This window comes from Mobula hypostoma, chromosome 22, assembly GCF_963921235.1.
Source record: "Mobula hypostoma chromosome 22, sMobHyp1.1, whole genome shotgun sequence".
Taxonomy (NCBI): domain Eukaryota; kingdom Metazoa; phylum Chordata; class Chondrichthyes; order Myliobatiformes; family Myliobatidae; genus Mobula; species Mobula hypostoma.
Genome location: NC_086118.1, coordinates 59,762,834 through 59,782,829, shown reverse-complemented (window position 1 = coordinate 59,782,829; position 19,996 = coordinate 59,762,834). Strand labels below are relative to the sequence as shown.

The 19,996-nt window shown below is 40.3% G+C and overlaps 1 protein-coding gene across 1 annotated transcript; it reads left to right on the top strand.

Annotated features, from left to right (window-relative positions):
* Positions 1 to 15,935: 15,935 nt before the first annotated feature.
* si:ch73-256g18.2 (small integral membrane protein 36) lies at positions 15,936 to 16,217 on the top strand. The gene has a single exon (XM_063074292.1). It carries the CDS (start codon positions 15,936 to 15,938, stop codon positions 16,215 to 16,217), a length of 282 nt encoding a protein of 93 aa, XP_062930362.1.
* The last annotated feature ends 3,779 nt before the right edge of the window (positions 16,218 to 19,996 follow it).

Here is a 19,996-nt window from a genome sequence, read left to right as displayed (position 1 = left end):
GAAAGAGGGGCAGGAATGGGTGATTAATTTACTAAGTTTTTGAAGTTTTAGAAAATATAGTAAAGGGTGGGGGAGTTGTACTACTAATCAGGGACAATATCACGGCTGCACTCAGGGAAGACATAATGGAGGGGTCAGACACTGAGTCCATTTGGGTTGAACTCAAGAATAGGAAGGGTGCAATCACACTGATGGGATTGTAGGGACAGACCCCCTCATAGCCACTTGAGGACATTGAGGAACAGATCTGCAGTCAGATTAAGGAAATGTGTAAAAATTATGGGATGGTTATCATGGCAGATTTCAACTTCCTTAATATAAACTGGGACCTTCTTAGTGTAAGGGGTTTAGACGGGGCAGAATTTGTTAAGTGTCTCCAGGAAGGTTTCTTAAATCAATATGAGGACAGTTCAATGAGAGGAGGGCCTGCACTGGACCTGGTGTTGGGTAATGAGCCTGGCCAGGTGACTGAGATTTCAGTGGTGAACAGTTAGGGAACAGTAACCACAACTCCTTAACTTTCGGGATAGCTATAGATAAGGTTAGACGTGGTTCTTGTGAGAGTGTTTTAAATTGGAGTAGGGCAAATATTGAGAGCATTAGGCAGGAACTAAGTGTCAATTGTGAACACCTTTTCTCTGGCAAGTCCGCATCAGACATGTGGAGGGTGTTTAAAGATCAAACTGTACAGAGTACAGGAAAGGTATGTTCCTGTCAGAGGGAAGGACAGGGATGGAAAGGTAAGAGAACCTTGGATGTCCAGAGAGGTGATGAATTTAATCAAGAAGGAAAAGGTTGGGAAGTTGAGATCAAATGAAGCACATGAGGAGTATGAGAAACCAGAAAAGAACCAAGGAATGGTCTGAGGAAAGCCAGGAGGGGCCATGAAAAGTCCTTGGCAAGTAAGATTAAGGTGGATCCCAAGGCATTCTATACACATATCGAGAGCACGAGGATAACTAGGGGGAGGGTGAGACCTCTCAAGGATAAAGGGGGGAACATTTGTTTGGATGCAGGGGATATGAGTGAGGTACTTAACTGGTACTTTACTTCAGTATTTACCAAGGAAAAGAATATGGAGGACCAGGAGATCAGTGTTGAGTGTATAAATACCTTAGGGTGTTTGGAGGTCAAGGAGAAGAAATGCTGAGCCTCCTAATGAGTATTAAGGTGGATAATCCCACAGGGCCTGATGGGATTTACGCCAGGTTATTGAAGGAGGCAAGATTGCTGGGCTCTTGACTGGTATCTTAATGTCCTCTGTAGCCACAGGCAAGGTCCTGGAGGACTGGCAAGAGGCTAATATTGTTCCTCTATTTAAGAAGGGAATAAGGGAAAACCCTGGAAGCTATAGACCAGTGAGTCTCACGTCAGTTGTAGGGTAATTTCTGAGAAAATTCTTAGGGATAGGATATATAAGCATTTGGAAATCCATGGCCTGATTAGGGAGAGAGGGCCAGCAAAGCTTTGTGCATGGCAGATCGTGCCTTACCAATTTGACTTAGCTTTTAGGAAGGTGATGAGAGAGATTGATGAGGGTAGAGCAGTGGATGTTGTCTACATGGATTTTAGTAAGACGTTTGACAAAGTCTCTCATGGAGTCTAATCCTGAAGATTAAGATGCATGGGGTTCATGGCGAATTGGCTGTTTGGATTAGCCCATAGAGGGTAGTGGTTAAAGAGACTTATTCGAGCTGGAGGTCTGTAATTAGTAGTGTTCCGCAGGGATTTGTGCTGGGATCACTGCTGTTCGTGATATATATAAATGACCTGGATGAAAATGTAGATGAGTTGGTTTGTAAGTTTGCAGATGTTACCAAAATTTGTGGATAGTGTAAAAGACATGCAAAGAATACAGAATGAATGTTGATCAGTTGCAGATATGGGCAGAGAAATGGCAGATGGAGTTTAACCCAGATAAATGTGAAGGGTTGCACCTTGGTAGGGCAAAGGCAAGGAGACAGTACACTGTTAACAGCAAGATTATTAACAGTGTTTCTGAGCAGAGAGATCTTGGGATCCAAGTTCATAGCTCCTTGAAAGTGGCTACACAGGTTGATAAAATGGTTAAGAAAACTTATGGAATGCTTGCTTTTATTTGTCAAGCGGTTATGTTGCAACTTTAAAAAACTCTGGTTTGGCCACATCTGGAGAATTGCATATAATTCTGGTTGCCCCACTAGAGGAAGGATGTTGAGGCTTTGGAGAGGGTGAAGAAGAGGTTTACCAAGATGCTGCCTGGTTTAGAGAGCATGTGCTATCATGAGAGGCCGGATAAACCTGGATTGTTTTCACTGGAGTGCCGGAGGCTGAGGGGAGATATGATCGAGGTTTACAAGATTATGAGAAGCATATATTGAGTGGACAGAGAGTATCTGTTTCCCAGGGTTGAAATGTCTAATACCAGAGGCATGAATTGGAGGTGAGAGAGGGCAGGTTCAAGGGGGATGTGAGAGGTAAGTTTTTCACTCAGAGAGTCATGGATGCCCAGAATGCGCAACCTGGTAAATACATTAGAGGCTCTTAAGAGACAGTTGGATAGGAACATGGATGTAAGGAAAATAGAGGGATATGGACATGGTGTAGGTAGGAGGGATTAGTGATTAGGTGCTTTTGATTTGCTTTTTAGCTAGTTTGGCACAATGTTGTGATCACATTGAAATGTTTAATATTGTGAAAGAAGACCTAACAGGTTTGATTACGAGGGTTTGTTTCCTCTGGCTGAAGTGGCTAGAATAAGTGGAGACTGTCTCAGAATAAGAGGTAACCATTTAGTCTTAAAAAGAGAAACTTTTTTAAAATTCACTTGTTGAGCTGTGACTGTTGAGCAAGACCAACAACATGTTAGAGGGAAGACAATGTTCATTCAATAAGATCTGAAGTAAATTTATATACAACATACATGCTGATATACAGTATATATGAATATACAGATTAGGAGCAGGAGAAGGTTATTCAGCCTCCTGAGATCTGCTCTGAAAGATTATGCACGCTACCTATTGCAAGTATGGAAGAGTTGGTGACACCAGGCCAGATCTGCTGGACCAGGTGAAGTTAATTCATCTATTCCATTCTGAAAATAGTGAAGTAATTGGTTTTTCAAAACAAAGGATGACCTTAATGGACTACAGTTTTTAAAAATCATTATTTGTATTTACATTCTTATATGTAAATGAAACTTATATTCCCAAATCAACATTCCCAGCCTCTGTTTGGTGTCGTAGAACATAAAACATAGAACACACAAAACAGTACAAGCCTTTGGCCATAGTGTTGTGCCGTCCTATTAAAAAAAATGACTCTATAATCAATCTAACCCTTCCCTCCTACACAGCCCTTAGCCTTCTATTTTTCTTTCATCCACGTGCCTATTTAGGAGTCTCTTAGAAATCCATATTGTATCAGCCACTACCACCACACCCAGCAGTGTGTTCTAGGTATCTACCACTCCTACCTCTGACTTCTCCCTAAACTTTGCTCCACTCACCTTCAATGGATGTCCTCTGATATTGGCCATTGCCACACTGGGGAAAAAGGTGCTAACTGCCACTCCTAATCCTATACTTCTCTATCAAGTTGCCTCTCATCCTCCTTCTCCCCAAGGAGAAAGGCCCTGGCTCACTCAACCGTTTCTCATAAGGCAGCATCCTGGTAAATCTCCTCTGCACCCTTGCACCCACTGATAGTTCTGTCACCTGACCAGGTTCATTGCCTACTACTAGATTCAGAATTAAACAGAAACAGGTAATGTGGCCTTTTAACAGAAATTAAGGAATTACGGGAATCAGAAAATAAAGTGTGATTGAAGGAGAAGATTAGCATTTTTTAACCAAAGGGTGAAATGCTTTCAATGGACGATTTGCTCTATTCCTTCTTCGATTTAATGTTCATGTCAAACAAAGAGTAACAGCATAATACAATCAGTACTGGTCTAAGCAGCCAATAAGACTGTTAAATGTTTGCAGCCATCTTGACTGTATTACTGCAAGAAATAATATTATCGTTCACATTAAATTGACAAACACAACCAGAATATAGAGAGCTTAATGTTAAAATAAAATGCAAAAGGGAACAAAATATTCTGCAGATACTGGAAATCTTCAGCGGCACATACAAAGCATTGGAGGAAACTCGGCAGGTCAGGCATCGTCTATGGAGGGGAATAAACAGTCGACATTTTGGGCTGAGACTCTTCATCAGGACTGGAAAAGAAGGTGGCAGAAGCTGGAATAAGAAAGTGGGGGAGGAAGGAGGGAAGAGGTATGTTATGTTTTGTCAGTCTGAAACATAGAAGCTAATAAGGTGGATGATCTTGCTGCATTATTACATATTGTCAGGTATGATGTTGTGGCCATCACTGAATTGTGGCTGAAGGATGGTTGTAGTTGGGAGCTGAATGTCCAAGGTCACACATTGTATCGGAGGGATAGGAAGGTGGGCAGAGGGGGTGGATTAGCTCTACTGGTAAAGAATGGCATCAAATCAGGAGAAAGATGTGACGTAGGATTGGAAGATGTTGGGTCCTTGTGGATTGAATTAAGAAACTGCAAGGGTAAAAGGATCCTGAAGGCAGTTATATACAGGCCTCCCAACAGTGGCTGGGAGATGGAACACAGATTACAACAGGAAATAGAAAAGGTGTGTCAAAAGGGAAATGTTATTATAGTCATGGGAGATTTTAACATGTAGTTCGATTTGGAAAATCATGTTGGTAATGGATCTCAAGAGAGTGAGTTTGTTGAATGCCTAAGAGATGACTTTTTAGAGCAGTTTGTTGTTGAGCCGACCAGGGATTCAGCTATACTGGATTGGGTGTTGTGTAATGAACTGGAGGTGGTTAGGGAGCTTAAGGTAAAAGAACCCTTAGGAACCAGTGATCACAATATGATTGAGTTCAACTTGAAATTTGATAGGGAGAAAGAAAGTCTGATGTAGCAGTATTTCAGTGGAGTAAGGGAAATTACAGTGGTATGAGAGAGGATCTTCAAGACTATTCTGAAGATGCTTCACTCGGTAGGGTTGATTCTGGTCTGCAGGGGATCCCCGACCATCATCAAGCTACTGCTCATAAAATTCAAGTAACACAAAAGAAAATTATTGCCACTTGGAATGTAAGAACCTATGTCAAGCAGGAAGATTGGACAATGTGATAAATGAAATAGAAAGACTAAAGAATAACATTATGGAAATTAGCGAAGTTCATTGGATAGGTGCTGGAACATGTCAGAATAGAAATAAAACACTAATATATTCTTGTGGAATATCCCATACTAATGGAGTAGGGATTCTTATGGATGAAAACATGGCAAAAAGTGTTTTAGGACATCAGGCAACATCAGAAAGAGTGCTCCTTGTTAGATTCAGAGGACAACCATTTGATTTAGCAATTATATGCACCAACAACAGATGGAACAAATAGAACATAGAACAGTCCAGCACATTACAGGCCCTTCAGCCCACAATGTTATGAGGATATAGATAAATTCTATGAAGAGCTTGAACAAGCAAAGAATGGATGCAAATCTCAAGATATTGTTATTGTCATGGGAGATCTAAATGCTAAAGTAGGACAAGGTGCTGATGGAAATACCATAGGAAAGAAATGAACGAGGTGAGAAATGGGTAGAATGGTGCAAGATGAATAATCCGGTCATTATGAATACCTACTTTAAAAACCATCCAAGATGCTTGTGGATCTGGAAAAGTCCAGGTAATAACACTAGAAATCAAATTGTCATTATTACTATAAACCAAAGATTTAGAAACTCAGTGACTCAATGCAAAACATATCCAGGTGCAGACCATAATAGTGACCATAACCCAGTAGTATGTCATGTAAAAGTAAAACTTAAAAAACTAAAGAAGCAAAAACCTGAACAATCCCTTGACTACTTGCAATTAATTAAAAAAGAAAACTTAAGACAAAAATTTACAGTTGAAGTAAGGAATAGATTTCAAAGTCTAGAAATACAATCTGTTGAAGATGATAGCAATCATGTAGAAATGAAATTTAACTCTCTAAAGGATGTCTTGTTAGAATCAGCAAAGTCAGTGATTTCTAGAAAAGAAAAAAGCACAAAGAATAAATGGATGACAGATGAAATCAAAAATCAAATGGAAGAAAGGAGACAGAAGAAAGCAAATCCTATAGAATATAGGTCCTTAGATAATAAAGTTAAAAGCTTATGTCTAAAAGCCAAAGAAGAATGGTTAAACCAGGAATGTGAGCAAATAGAAAGAATCCCTATTACTGATCCAAAAAGGTTACGTCAACAAATCAAGAATATTACTGGTAAAAAGCTCCTCTGTTCTTCAAGTGGATGTTTGAAAGCAAAGGATGGTACCATTATCATGGAAAAAGATGAGATTATGAACAGATGGACTGAGTATATTCAAGAATTGTTTGAAGACGATCGAGGTGAAAAACCAGAAATTAAGAAAAACATTGAAGGTTCAAGCATTTTTAAATCTGAAGTTCACAATGCAATAAATAAGATGAAGAAAGGAAAGGCAGCAGGTCCTGATGAATTAGTAATAGAACAAATTATCGCCCTTGAAGATTATGGAATTGAAAAACTTACTGATTTAATCAATGACATTTATGAGACCGGAATAATACCAGAAGAGATGAAAAGATCAGTATTTATCACTCTTCCTAAGAAACCTGGAGCAATAGAATGTGAATTACATAGGACCATAAGTTTAGTGAGTCATATCACCTAGATACTTCTAAGAATTTTGATGACAAGATCTAAAAGTAAGATCCAAGCTGAAATAGGTAAAGAACAATGTGGTTTTGTGAAAGACAAAGGTACAAGAAACACAATATTGATGTTAAGGATACTATCAGAACGAGCTATTCAAGGGCAAAAAGATTTGTTTGTTTGTTTTATCAACTACACAAAAGCATTTGATAAAGTGAAGCACAATAAGTTATTTGAAATATTACAGAAAACTCTAGATCTAGATTCGAAAGAGCTCCGCCTAATCAGAAATCTGTACTGGGAACAAACTGCTGCTGTAAGAATAGATGGAGAAGTGAGTCAGTTTACGAAAATCAAGAGAGACGTTGGACAAGGGTGTGTTTTCTCCCCTGATTTATTTAATGTGTACAGTGAAACAATATTACAAAAAATAAGAGACATCTTGGGAATCAAATTTGGCAGTGAAAACATCAATAATTTCAGATATGCAGATGACACTGTGTTAATTGCAAGTACAGAGTAAAAACTACAAAACTTAATTGATATAGTTGTTGCAGAAAGTGAAAAAATGGGTCTATCTATCAATTGCAAAAATACAGAATGTATAGTGATATCCAAAAAGAAGGAGAATCCTATCAGCAGGCTGAGAATAAACGGGGAAGACATAAAACAAGTACAGAACTTTTGCTACTTAGGAAGCTGGGTGACATCAGATGGCAGGTGCGACATGGACATCAAAAGAAGAATAGGGATGGCGAAAGACACTTTTACAAGAATGAAGAGTATACCGACCAATACAAAACTAGGCATGACAACCCACCTCAGAGTACTGAAATGTTACGTTTATCCAGTTATGTTATATGGCTCAGAATGTTGGACAATATCTAGTAACATAAGGAAATAAATTGAGCAGCAGAGATGTGGTTTTGAGGAGGATGCAAAGAATATCATGGACGAAATGAATATTTAATGAGGACATCATGAACAGAGCAAACACAAAAAGAGAAATAATGTATGAGATCATGAAAAGGCAATGTGATTTCATTGGACATGTGATTAGGAAAGAGGAGTTAGAATGCATGGTAATTATGGGAAAGATTGAAAGGAAGAAAGCAAGAGGAAGACAAAGACAAATGAAGCCAGAGAACTGGACATGAATACCAATGAATTGATCCACTTGACCTGAAACAGGAGTGTGTGGCCATGGCAGTCTAAGCTCAAACTGGGCACAGCACCTGATGATGATGAGAGAGGAGTTGGCCGAAGGAAGGAAGGAGCTGCTGGCAGGGATGACAGCAGAGCAGCATGGCTTGCATTTCTGGGAAAAATGAGAAAGGTGTATTCCAAAAATGAATAAATACACAAATGGCAAAATAGTACAACCATGGCTGACAAGGGAAGTCAAAGCTATTGTAAAAACAAAGTAAAAATTAGTGGGAAGATAGAGGATTGGGAAGTATTTAAAAACCTACAGAGAGCAACCAGAAGAATCATTAGAAGGGAAAAGATGAAATATAAGGGCAAGCTTGCAAATAATACCAAACTGAGTAGTAAAAGCTTTTTCAAGTATGTAAAAAATAAAAGAGAGATGAACTGGACATGAATACCAATGAATTGATCCACTTGACCTGAAACAGGACTGCTAGAAAATGAGGCAGGAGAAATAATACTGGGGGACGAGGAGATGGCAGATGAACTAAATTGGTATTTTGTATCAGTTTTCACTGTGAAAGATACTAGCAGTATGCCTGATGTGTGTGAAGGAAGAGAAGTGAGTGCAGTTACTATTACTAGGGAGAAGGTGCTCAAAAAGCTGAAAGACCTAAAGGTACATAATTACAGAAGTCTGGAAAATTGTAAATGTCTCTCCACTCTTTAAGAAAGGAGGAGGGCAGCAGAGAGGAAATTATAGACCAGTTAGCCTGACCTCAGTGGTTGGGAAGATGTTAGAATCAATTGTTAAGGACAAGGTGATAGAGTATTTGTTAACAAAGGGCAAGATAGGACAAAGTCAGCATGGTTTCCTTCAGGGAAAATCCTGGCTGACAAATCTGTTGGAATTCTTTGAGAAGATTACAAGAAGGATAGATAAAGGGGATGCAGTGGATGTTGTATATTTGGACTTTCAGAAGGCCTTTGACAAGGAGCCACAAGGTACCAAGTTAAGAGGCCACGGTATTGCAGGAAGGTTACACAGATGATTAGAGCATTGGCTGATTGGAAGAAGGTAGTGAGTGGGAATAAAAGGATCCTTGTCTGGTTGGCTGCCAGTGATTAGTGGTGTTCCGCAGGGGTCAGTGTTGGGACCACTTCTTTTTATGCTGTATATCAATGATTTAGATGATGGAATAGATGGCTTTGTTGCCAAGTTTGCAGATAATATAAAGATTGGTGGAGGGGCAGGTAGTGTTGAAGAAACAGGTAGGATACAGAAGGACTTAGACAGATTAGGAGAATGGGCAAGAAAGTTGCAAGTGAAATATAACATTGGAAAACGCATGGTCATACACTTTGGTAGTAGAAATAAATTTGCAGACTATCTTCTAAACAGGGAGAAAGTCCAAAAATCTGAGATGCAAAGGTACTTGAGAGTCCTTGTGCAGAACACCCTAAAGGCTAACTTGTAGGTAGAGTCGGTGGTGAGGAAGGCAAATGCCATGTTAGCGTTCATTTCAAGAGGTCTAGAACACAACAGCAGGGATGTGATGCTGATGCTTTATAAGGCACTGGTGAGGCCTCACCTTGAGTGTTGTAAACAGTTTTGAGCTCCTCATCTTAGAACAGATGTACTGGCATTGGAGAGGGTCCAGAGGATGTTCACAAGGATGATTCCAGGAATGAAAGGGTTATCATACAAGGAACGTTTGATGGCTCTGGGTCTGTACTCACTGGAATTTAGAAGGATGAGGGGGGATCTCATTGAAATCTTTCAAATGTTGAAGGGTCTAGACAGAGTAGATGTGGAAAGGATGTTTCCCATGGTGGGAGAGTCTAGGACAAGAGGGCACAGCCGCAGGATAGAGGGGCGTCCATTCAAAACAGAGATGCGGAGAAATTTCTTTAGCCGGAGGGTGGTGAATTTGTGGAATTTATTACCAGGCCGCAGTGGAGGCCAGGTCGTTGGGTGTACTTAAGGCAGAAATCGATAGGTTCTTGATTGGACATGACATCAAAGGTTATGGGGAGAAGGCCGAGAACTGGGGTTGAGGAGAAGGAAAAAAAGATCAGCCATGATTATATGGCGGAGCAGATTTGATGGGCCAGATGGCTGAATTCTGCTCCTATGTCCTATGGTCTAATTTTTTTTTAAATCATGGGAGCCCTGGGATTACATGTACACTAAGGTTTTTACTTTTTGCAAGGCATGTACATATGATGTGGCAGCGTAATGATGTATGCCATTTACATATTTTTACATATATCCCATTATGAATTATGCAACAACAAAGAATGCTTAATCAAACAACATATTTACTATATTACTGAAATATTAAATACACAACAATCCTTCCTGTTTAGCTATAAACTCTAACTCAGTATAGAATGTATCTCAACTCACATATATAACATATTGCTCCCTAGTCATTTTCTATATATACAGTGCCTATAAAAAGTATTCACCACCCTTGGAAGTTTACATGTTTTATTGTTTTACAATATTGAATCATAGTGGATTTAATTTGGCTTTTTTTGACTCTGATCAACAGAAAAAGACTCTTTCATGTCAAGGTGAAAACAGATCTCTGTGAAGTGATTCAAATTAATTACAATTATAAAACATAAAATAATTGATTGCATAAGTATTCACCCCCTTTAATATGATACACAATCATCACTGGTGCAGCCAATTGGTTTTAAAAGTCACATAATCAGTTAAATGGCGATCACCTGTGTGCAGTCAAGGTTTTCAATTGATTGTCATAAAAATATACCAGAATCTGGAGGGTCCAACTGCTGGTGAGTCAGTATCCTGGCAAAAACTACACCATGAAGACAAAGGACACTTCAAGCAACTCCATGAGAAGGTTATTGAAAAGCACAAGTCAGGAGATGGATGCAAGCAAATTTCCAAGTCATTGAATGTCCCTTGGAATACAGTTAAGTCAATCATCGAGAAATAGAAAGAATATGACACAGCTGTAAATCTGCCTATAGCAGGCTGTCCTCAAAAATTGACTGACTGTGCAAGAAGGGGACTAGAGAGGGAGGTCACCAAGAGTCCTATGACAACTCCAGAGGAGTTACAAGCTTCAGTGGCTGAGATGGGAGAGACTGCGCAAACAGTAACTGTTGCCCGAGTGCTTCATCAGTCGCAGCTTTATAGGAGTGTGGCAAAGAGAAAGCCACTTTTTAAAAAAAAACTCACCTGAAATTTCAGCTAGAGTCTGCCAGAAGGCATGTGAGAGACTCTAAAGTCAGCTGGAAGGAGGTTCTATGGTCTAATGAAACCAAACTTGAGCATTTTAGCCATCAAGCTAAATGCTATGTTTGGCATAAGCCAAACACCGCACATCATCAAAACACACCATCCCTACCGTGAAGCATGGTGGTGGCTGCATCACGCTGTGGGGATGCTTCACTGCAGCAGACCCTGGAAGGCTTGTGAAGGTAGAGGGTAAAATGAATGCAGCAAAATTCAGAGAAATCCTGAAGGAAAACTTGATGCAGTCTGCAAGAAAACTGCAACTTGGGAGAAGATGCCTTTTCTAACAAGACAATGACCCCAAGCATAATGCCAAAACTACCGAAGGAATGGCTTAAAAACAACAAGGTTATTGTCCTGAAGTAGCCAGGTCTGAGTCCAGACCTCAATCCAATTTAGAATTTGAGACTGGACTCGAAAACGGCCCATGCAATCTGACAGAATTTGAGCAGTTTTGTAAAGAAGAATGGGGGGTAAATTGCAGTGTCCAGATATGCGAAGCTGACTTGAATACTAAATACTGACTTGAAAGGAGTGGATGATACTTCAATCAATTATTTTCTGTTTTACATTTGTAATTAATTTAAATCACCTTATAGAAATCTCTTTTCACTTTGACATAAATGAGTCTTTTCTGTTGATGAGTGCCAAAACAGCCAAATTAAATCCACTGTGATTCAATGTTGTAAAACAATAAAACATGAAAACTTCCAAGGGGAGGTGAACTGTGTGTGTGTATGTGTGTATACACAGACATTCATAGCACAGTAAATTTTAATTAGTCTCATTCAGGCTGAAACATTTAATCACTGTGGGGAGTATTTCTTACTCTTGTGGGGTAACATTTTCCTAACAAGGCGAATCACTCTGCTTGACAGAGAGACTTGTGCCTGATTGTTATATCACCTACACTACTCTGATAGCATCTCCCAAACCTGTGACTTTCGTCAAGGGAAAGGGCAGCAGGGCCAAGAGACATTACCCCCACAGACTGGCAGATACAATAGATGATCGCAACAGACTCTCAGGTAAAGTGCCACCTTACCTGGAAGGACTGCTTGGGGCTCTGAATGGTGCTGGTGTAGGGGCAGGTGCAGAATTTATTTCATTTTTGGGAATCAGTGCCAGGAGTGAGATCACTGGGAAGGAACAAGGGAGTCACATACAGAGTGGTATGGGGTGGAGAGGAAAAGTTGAGCTTAATGGCAGGATCCCATTGGAGATGGGGGAGGTTATGAAGAATGATGTGCTGGATAGAGAGGCTTGTGTGGTGGTAGGTAAGGACAAAGGGAACTCTATCCCTGTTCTAATGGCAGGAGAAGTGGTGAGGGCAGATGTGTGGGAAATATTGGAGATTCATTTGAGGACAGCAACAATGGTTGTGGAGGGGAAACCCAGTTCTTTGGAAAAAAAAAGGAGACATCTCAGATGTTCTGGAATTGAAAGGCTCATCATAAGAACAGGTCAGAATCAGGTTTAATATCATATGTTGTGAAATCTGTTGTTATGCAGCAGCAGCAGATTGCAATATATAATAATAAAAACTGCAGATTACAGTAAAATACATAGTTTAAAATTAACTAAGTAGTGTAAGAAGAAATTTTTAAAAAGCAATGAGGTAGTATTCATGGGTTCATTGTCCACTCAGAAATCTGATGGCAGAGTGGAAGGAAGTGTTCCTGAATCATTGAATTTGTGCCTTCAGGCTTCTGTACCTCCTCCCTGAAGGTAGCAATGCGAAGACAACATGTCCTGGGTGATGGGGGTCCTTATTGATGGTTGCATCTTTTTGAGGCATCGCTCCTTGAAGATGTCCTGGGTGCTGGCAAGATGGAGCAAACTGCGTTCACAACTTCCTGCAGCTTTTTTCGATCCTGTGCAGTGCCCCCCCCAACCCCATACCAGACAGGATGCAGCCAGTTAGAATGCTTTTCACAGTACATCTGCAGAAATTTGTGAGTATTTTTGGTGACATACAAAATCTCCTCAAACCCCTAATGAAATATAGCTGCTGTCATGCCTCCTTTGCAGCTGCATCAATATGTTGGGCCCAGGATAGATCCTCAGAGATGAGGACATCAACTTACCCTTTCTGAAGTCCACAATTAATTCTTTGGTCTTACTATCATTTAGTACAAGGTTGTTAATGTGACACCACACAACCAACCAATTGATATATCTCGCACCTGTACACCTCCTCGTCACCATCTGAAATTCTGCCAACAATAGTTGTGTCATCAGCAAATTTATAGATGGCATTTGAGCTATGCCTAGCCACACAGTCGTGGGTGTAGAGAGAGTAGAGCAGTAGGTTAAGCACACATCCTTAAGGTGGAGATGTTATTTCAGATATGCACAGACTGGTCTCCTGCTGAGGAAGTCAAGTTGTAGATGGAGGTGCAGAGGCCCAGGTTTTGGAGCTTTTAAATCAGAGCCGTAGGAAGGATTGTGTTAAACGCTGAGCTGTAGTCAATAAACAGCAGTCTCACTTAAATATTAGTACTGTCCAGGTAATCTAAGGCCGTGTGAAGAGCCAGTGAGGTTGTATCTGCTGTAGACCTATTGTAGCGACAGACAAATTGCAATGGGTTCAGCTCCTTACTTAGGCAGGAGTTGATTTGAGCCATAACCCAACCTCTCAAAGCACTTCATCACCGTAGATGTGAGTGCGATTGAATGATTATCATTAAGGCACCTCACCCTGCTCTTCTTGGGCACTGGTATGATTGTTGTCCTTTTGAAGCAGGTGGGAACTTATGACTGATGCAGTGCAGGGAAGGAAATAAGGGAAGGAAATAACATTTTTACAAATGACAGGGTGGGAAGAGGTATAATCAAGATAGCTGTGAGAGTCAGTAGGTTCGTAAAAAAAATCAGTAGATAGTCTGTCTCCAGAGATAATATGCAAGTTGTGAAATAAGCTATGATCCACTGCAAGGAGCAGCAGCTGGAAGAATGCAGAGGAATGCAAAAAAAACATAATCTAGGAATTAGATCAGCTCTTTCCTAAATCCATTAATGCCTGCCTTCTTGTTACTTTGTTGCAGTCTAGAACCTTCAGTTTATTTCCTAGCTAATTAACCCACTGATATACTATACTTTTCAATAAAGCTTTTTGAGTTATTTTACTGAATTAGGAATTACACTGTCACTCAATCCTTTCTTCACATACGGACATAGATGGGCTGCCTGATATTTCCGATGAATTATCCTGGATAAATTCAGGAGTCCAAGTATTTTCTGTTCACTCCTGCACTTTTTTTCCTCACAGTTAAAGGAAACTGAATTCAGCCTCAGTCAGATCCTGTGTAGTGGGACAGGATACTCCAGTGGGAGGAGGTGCTTTCTCTAATTATCTCAGATTGGTTTGAGAATCTAGTGTCATTTCCCAGCTCTCTTCCCCATGGGAGTCATTAACATGCTGTTGGAGTCCTGAATGTGAGGACATCTGGAGGAGAGAATTGATTTATAGGTTGTCCAGGAACCGGGCAAAATTTTCCGATCAGATCTGAGCCATACATTTCAGTAATTCTACAGTCCGATCTAGTTTTTCTTTACTTAGTCATCTTCTGCAATCAAAGCATCATTTATTACCTAACCCTAATTATCCTTGAACCACCTTTTCAAATCACTGTAGGTTCAAGTAAATGTACTCCCACAGTGATATTGAGAGGGAGTTGTAGAACTCCGATCCGGTGACAGAGAAAAACCGCTGATATTTTTCCCAGTCTGGATTGTGTTCAACTTGGAGGGATAGCTGCAGGTGGCGGTATTCTCTTGTCCCTGCTGCCCTTTCCCTTTTCCTTCAGGAAAGTCACAGGTTTGGGAGATGCTGGCAGAGTAGTGTACGTGGTACAACGATCAGCCAAAGTCCCCATCTCTAACCTAAGGGTAAAGAGAAAGGCAGCAACAAAGGAACTGAAGGTGATGAGGCAAAGGCTATTACCTTGGTGTAATCCCTAATCAGTAATGTTCCAGGACTGAAGTGAACTGAATTCTTTCTAACAACTAAAACTATATTTGGACTTTCCAATTCCAAGTTATCTAATTCAGATGGAGGGATACAGTCAAGAGCTGGGAATGAGGTTCACTGGTTTGCTCAGGCTGAGTAAGCTGATATGAACTCAGTGAACCAATTTTATTTTCGTCAATAATTCCAACTTCCTTTGTGTTAAGTATTAATCCTACCAGTGAACAATTTCCATTGAGTCCTAGTTTTACTTGGACTCCTCAGTACTGCTTTGATTTCAAGAACTGTCACTCTCAAATCACCAGTATAAATGAGATCTTTTGTCCACCCTTGGACCATGAATGAAATGAGGTCTGGAGCCCAAGGTGGAATCCATCTCAGTTTCCTCCATGTTTCCCTCTTCGCTTTATTTATCTACCACTCGCATTCCACAGACCACTCATCAAAACCAAACACTACAGTAAGCTGCTGAAGGTTACAAAAGCAGAGGACATGCACTTCCCGTAGTCCTAAAACACCATCAACAAATGGTCGTAATCTCTTTACCAATGGCTGATGCACTCTCTCTGGATTACATTACAATACTCATTGCGATTGTTTAAAATCTCTCTATCCTGATGGATTCTGTCTTTTTAGCTCACAGTAATCAGATTTATGTTTGCTGATGGTATCCTCTTTTGAAAAGACTTAAGTTATTAAACTGAACAGTTTAAATCCCTTCCGTTTACGTTGAGTCAGAGATTAGATAATTTTATCATAAAGTCAGCCTGCTCCTGCTAGTTCAGGTACTTGCGATTACCATGCTCCCAAACTAAGTACTGAAATACAGGGAGAGCAAATGGAGTTTTATTTGGAGATAGACCCTGTAACATTGAACCTGATAATACTTGTTGCAAGTTATGTGATTCTGCTTTTGCTTTTCCTTATTTCATGCATTTTGTATGACTGCAGAGGCAAAGACCCCAGTAAGGAGTATGGTCCTGAAATGGACAAACCCGTCCAATCTCCAATTCAGTTGGTGGTGATGCAGAACACAGTGGATGCTCGCCTCAGTGACAATAAACCTACCAACACCGAAAATAAGAAACAACTACCAGGCTCACGAAGCACTTTGGTCTAGAAGAGAGCAGTAGAGAACAGCATGATGGCAGCCACCAATTTTTCACCTTACTGTGATGAAGGCCAGCAGCTATTTTAAAACAGCTCCTCAGGTAGGTTTCGAAGATGGCCTACTCTTATGCATCAGAGATAATAGTGATATGGACAAGATGAGCCATAATGTCGTTTATCTGTGCTGTACATTTCCATGCTTCTCTTAGGACTTCAGTTAATGAATTAGGTTAACATGCAAGTTTAGCCATCCCCTGTGTAGAACAAGAGTCATAAAATGCAATGGACTTCTCTATCAGTTAATAGATTCTGTTGTGTTGAGTAAAGGATGAAAATATGTTAGAGGTCCAGGGGAATTCTGTTTTATTCTTTCAATGCTGTTGCAGATTTTTCATTCACTTGATTCATAAGCAAATCCACTGCTTAGTTTTAGCAAATACAAAACCTCTGGCAATACCTTACCTCAGTAATAAACTGAACTGTCAGTCTCCCTGATTTGTGTAAGTCCTGCAGACCACAACCTTCTGACTCAATTAAAACTGAGATGACTTGAACTAATGGCAGAACTGGGCATTATGACTATCACAGTGAAATACACGTTCAGTCTCAAAAGAAGAGCTGGCACGAGGTAGTAAATCAGTCTACTGCATTTCACCAATATTCTACTTCAGCTTAGGGCACATATTTCCAACATTTGTTTTGATGTGAACCACTTCTGAGAGATTTCTTTTCTGTTCCCCCGATTCATTTGCTACCATAATTATAAATATTGAATAAAGTATGTTTGGCTTTATAAGTGTCTCCCCTTTTAATTTTACCTCATTTCCAGGGGGTTTCTGCATTGTGGTTTGAAACCTAGGCTTTTGGATGATATATATTCTGAGAGTTAATGAATGACTGGGAGAAATGCTCCATTTCTAACTTTGACTGTTGTCTTGTTGAGCATTAGTTCTTTTTAAAATTCTGATAGAAGTGAAGGGATATAAATCTAACACCATATCTGCTCTCATCATTTCACAGAATAGTTCAATTTATAGCATCAATAATAGCTGCAATCAATATGTCTTGCATTCTGAATGCGGATGATTGAATCTCTCATATTTCCTTACAACATAGAAAGGCCATTTGGTTCATCATTGTTCTCAGAGTAATCCCAACAATTCTATTCCACTACTTATTTCCCCAAAACCTATTCTCCTTCATATGCACATTCGTACTCTTCTGATTTTCCTACCACTCACCTAAGCTAATGGTAATTTACAACAGTAAAATTAACCTGCCGATTGGCATTTGGTATATGGGAGAACACCGAAGCATTCAGAACAAAATCCCATCATCACAAGTACCATGTGCAAAGAACATGAAGACAGCCCCAGAGGTTGGGTTAAGCTCAGGTTGCTGAATTAGTGAGGTAGCAGCTCTACCTCTGTGCCATGTCACTTTTTAGAAATCAATTCAAAATCCTAAAATATAGTAACAATTTCAACAATACAAAAACATATATTATACTCTATTGCAAATGCAATGTGATGTACACATTACTGCACATATTAAGTGTGTGCGATATTAAGCACAGTGTGCTACGTTCAGTTAAAACATACTGAGTATAGAGCAAAAAAACAAGACATTTAACCCACAGTCCATGCTGTCACTTAGGCTCTAGTTGAGTATCTTCCCATCTTCCTGCACTTAAACATCAGTATAACTCTCTATTCTCTTCTCCCACATGTGCTTGTCCAGTCTGCCATTTAATATCATGTGTATTATTCACTTCACTATCCCCTGTGGGAGTGAGTTCCATTCTCTGCTTAGCTTCATTCTGAATTAATATTGCTTTTGGTTATTATTTTACGATGATGAATTCCTGTTATGCTTCTTCCCCGCAAATGGTAACATTCTCTTTATGTTCACTCTACCAAAACCCTTCACAGTTTTTAAATCCCTCTGTGGTCACGCTTTTCTTCAAGGTTACGGAGACCCAGACTCTGTATTCTCCTGATATATACTGTATATCTCCAAGCCTCTGGTACTATCCTCTCGAACCCTCTCAAATGCAGCAATGTTTATTTTGGCCAAAAAAGAGTAATCTATGTTTCAATACAGTGTGAGCACAACTCTCTATTTCCTAATTCTTTCCTTTATAAACACTGGTGTTTAGTTTTTTTTTAATGACCTTACTAGCCAGAGTGTAACTTTACATGATCCTGAGATCCCGGTGTTCCTCTATTCCATCTATAGTCACGTTGTAATATGACCTCTTTATTATGCTCAGTAAAACATAATACCTATGATCGTGTGGATAGTCAGAGGCTTTTTTCCCAGGGCTGAAATGGCTAACACAAGAGGGCACAGTTTTAAGGTGCTTGGAAGCAGGTTCAGGGGAGATGTCAGGGGTAAGTTTTTTATGCAGAGAGTGGTGAGTGTGTGGAATGGGCTGCCGGTGACAGTGGTGGAGGTGGATACGATAGGGTCTTTTAAAAGACTCCTGGACAGGTACATGGAGCACAGAAAAATACAGCGCTATGAGTAACCCGAGGTAATTCCTAAAGTGTTCAGCACAGCATTGCGGGCCAAAGAGCCTGTAATGTGCTGTAGGTTTTCTATGTTTCTATGTTTCTACCTCACAGCCTCAATTGCCAGTCCTGGATGTTTATTCATGTCCTCCTGTAATTTGTTGCATTGCTCCTCAGTATTGATGGCCCACCCTGTCCAATTTGCAAATATAGCATTTATGTTTTAGATTTGCAGAGCCTAAATCAAAATCAAATCAAGTTTAGTTATCATTCAACCATACATAGATACAGCTGAACAAGGCAGTGTTCATCTGGGGCCAAGGTGCAAAACTTTCCAAATAGCAAGCAAACATTCAAAATAGTAATATTTAAAATAGCGAGTAACGTAATTCAAAATAGTGAGCAAAGAAGCAAATTCACTCAAAAAAATTCATATATATATATATATATATATATATATAGACCAAGACGCTAAGCGACAATGTCTGGCAATTGATGGTACAGTTACCCAGTGGTGTGCAGATGCATGCAATCCAGCCTGTCATTACTCCGCTCAAACACTGGAGGGCAGCACCGACCGAAGAGGCCAGCCCCCAGATGAGCGCGATTGCCATGTTGTAACACTTCCATGTCTTCACACCTGATCTGTAGCAGCAGGCAAGCCCGAGGCTTGAGGCCTATTCCTCGCTATACCTGAGGTTATACAGCTCCCATGTCAACTATTCTGCCAGAAGCCAAGGGTAACAGGCCCACGGCACTATCACTGTCCAACAGAATCTTGTGATCGCAATTGAAATATCCAAGACAATCTCCCTCGGTTATACCGCACTAACTTTGATGCTCCCAAGTAGCAGACAGCAACACAGTCTGCAGTGAGGTCAGCTCCTCTGTACCCAAACCGGCTCCTCCGACATCCCGATAGTTTCATCTGACATCCTGACCGGCTCTGTTCCTGACATCCCGACCAGTCCCTTTACCAGCATCTTGGTCAGCTCCACCACCGATGCCAGTCCACGTCCTCCAATCAACGAGCAGCTCATTGATGGAGTAGCCCTACGGAGCCCAAAGTTCTTGGAGTAGAATTGCCTTTGGATCATAAAAAAGCAAATCTTACAAAGAAAAAAAACCTTTGGTTGGCTTCTGAGAGGCCACTGTGTTCGCACACGCCACCATCTTACCGGAAATCTAGGTTATTAGTGTAACGGATATTTGTGGATCATCACCCTGTCCCACTGCCAGTGCAAAGAAAACTACATCAAAAAGCCTGGAAAAAGGG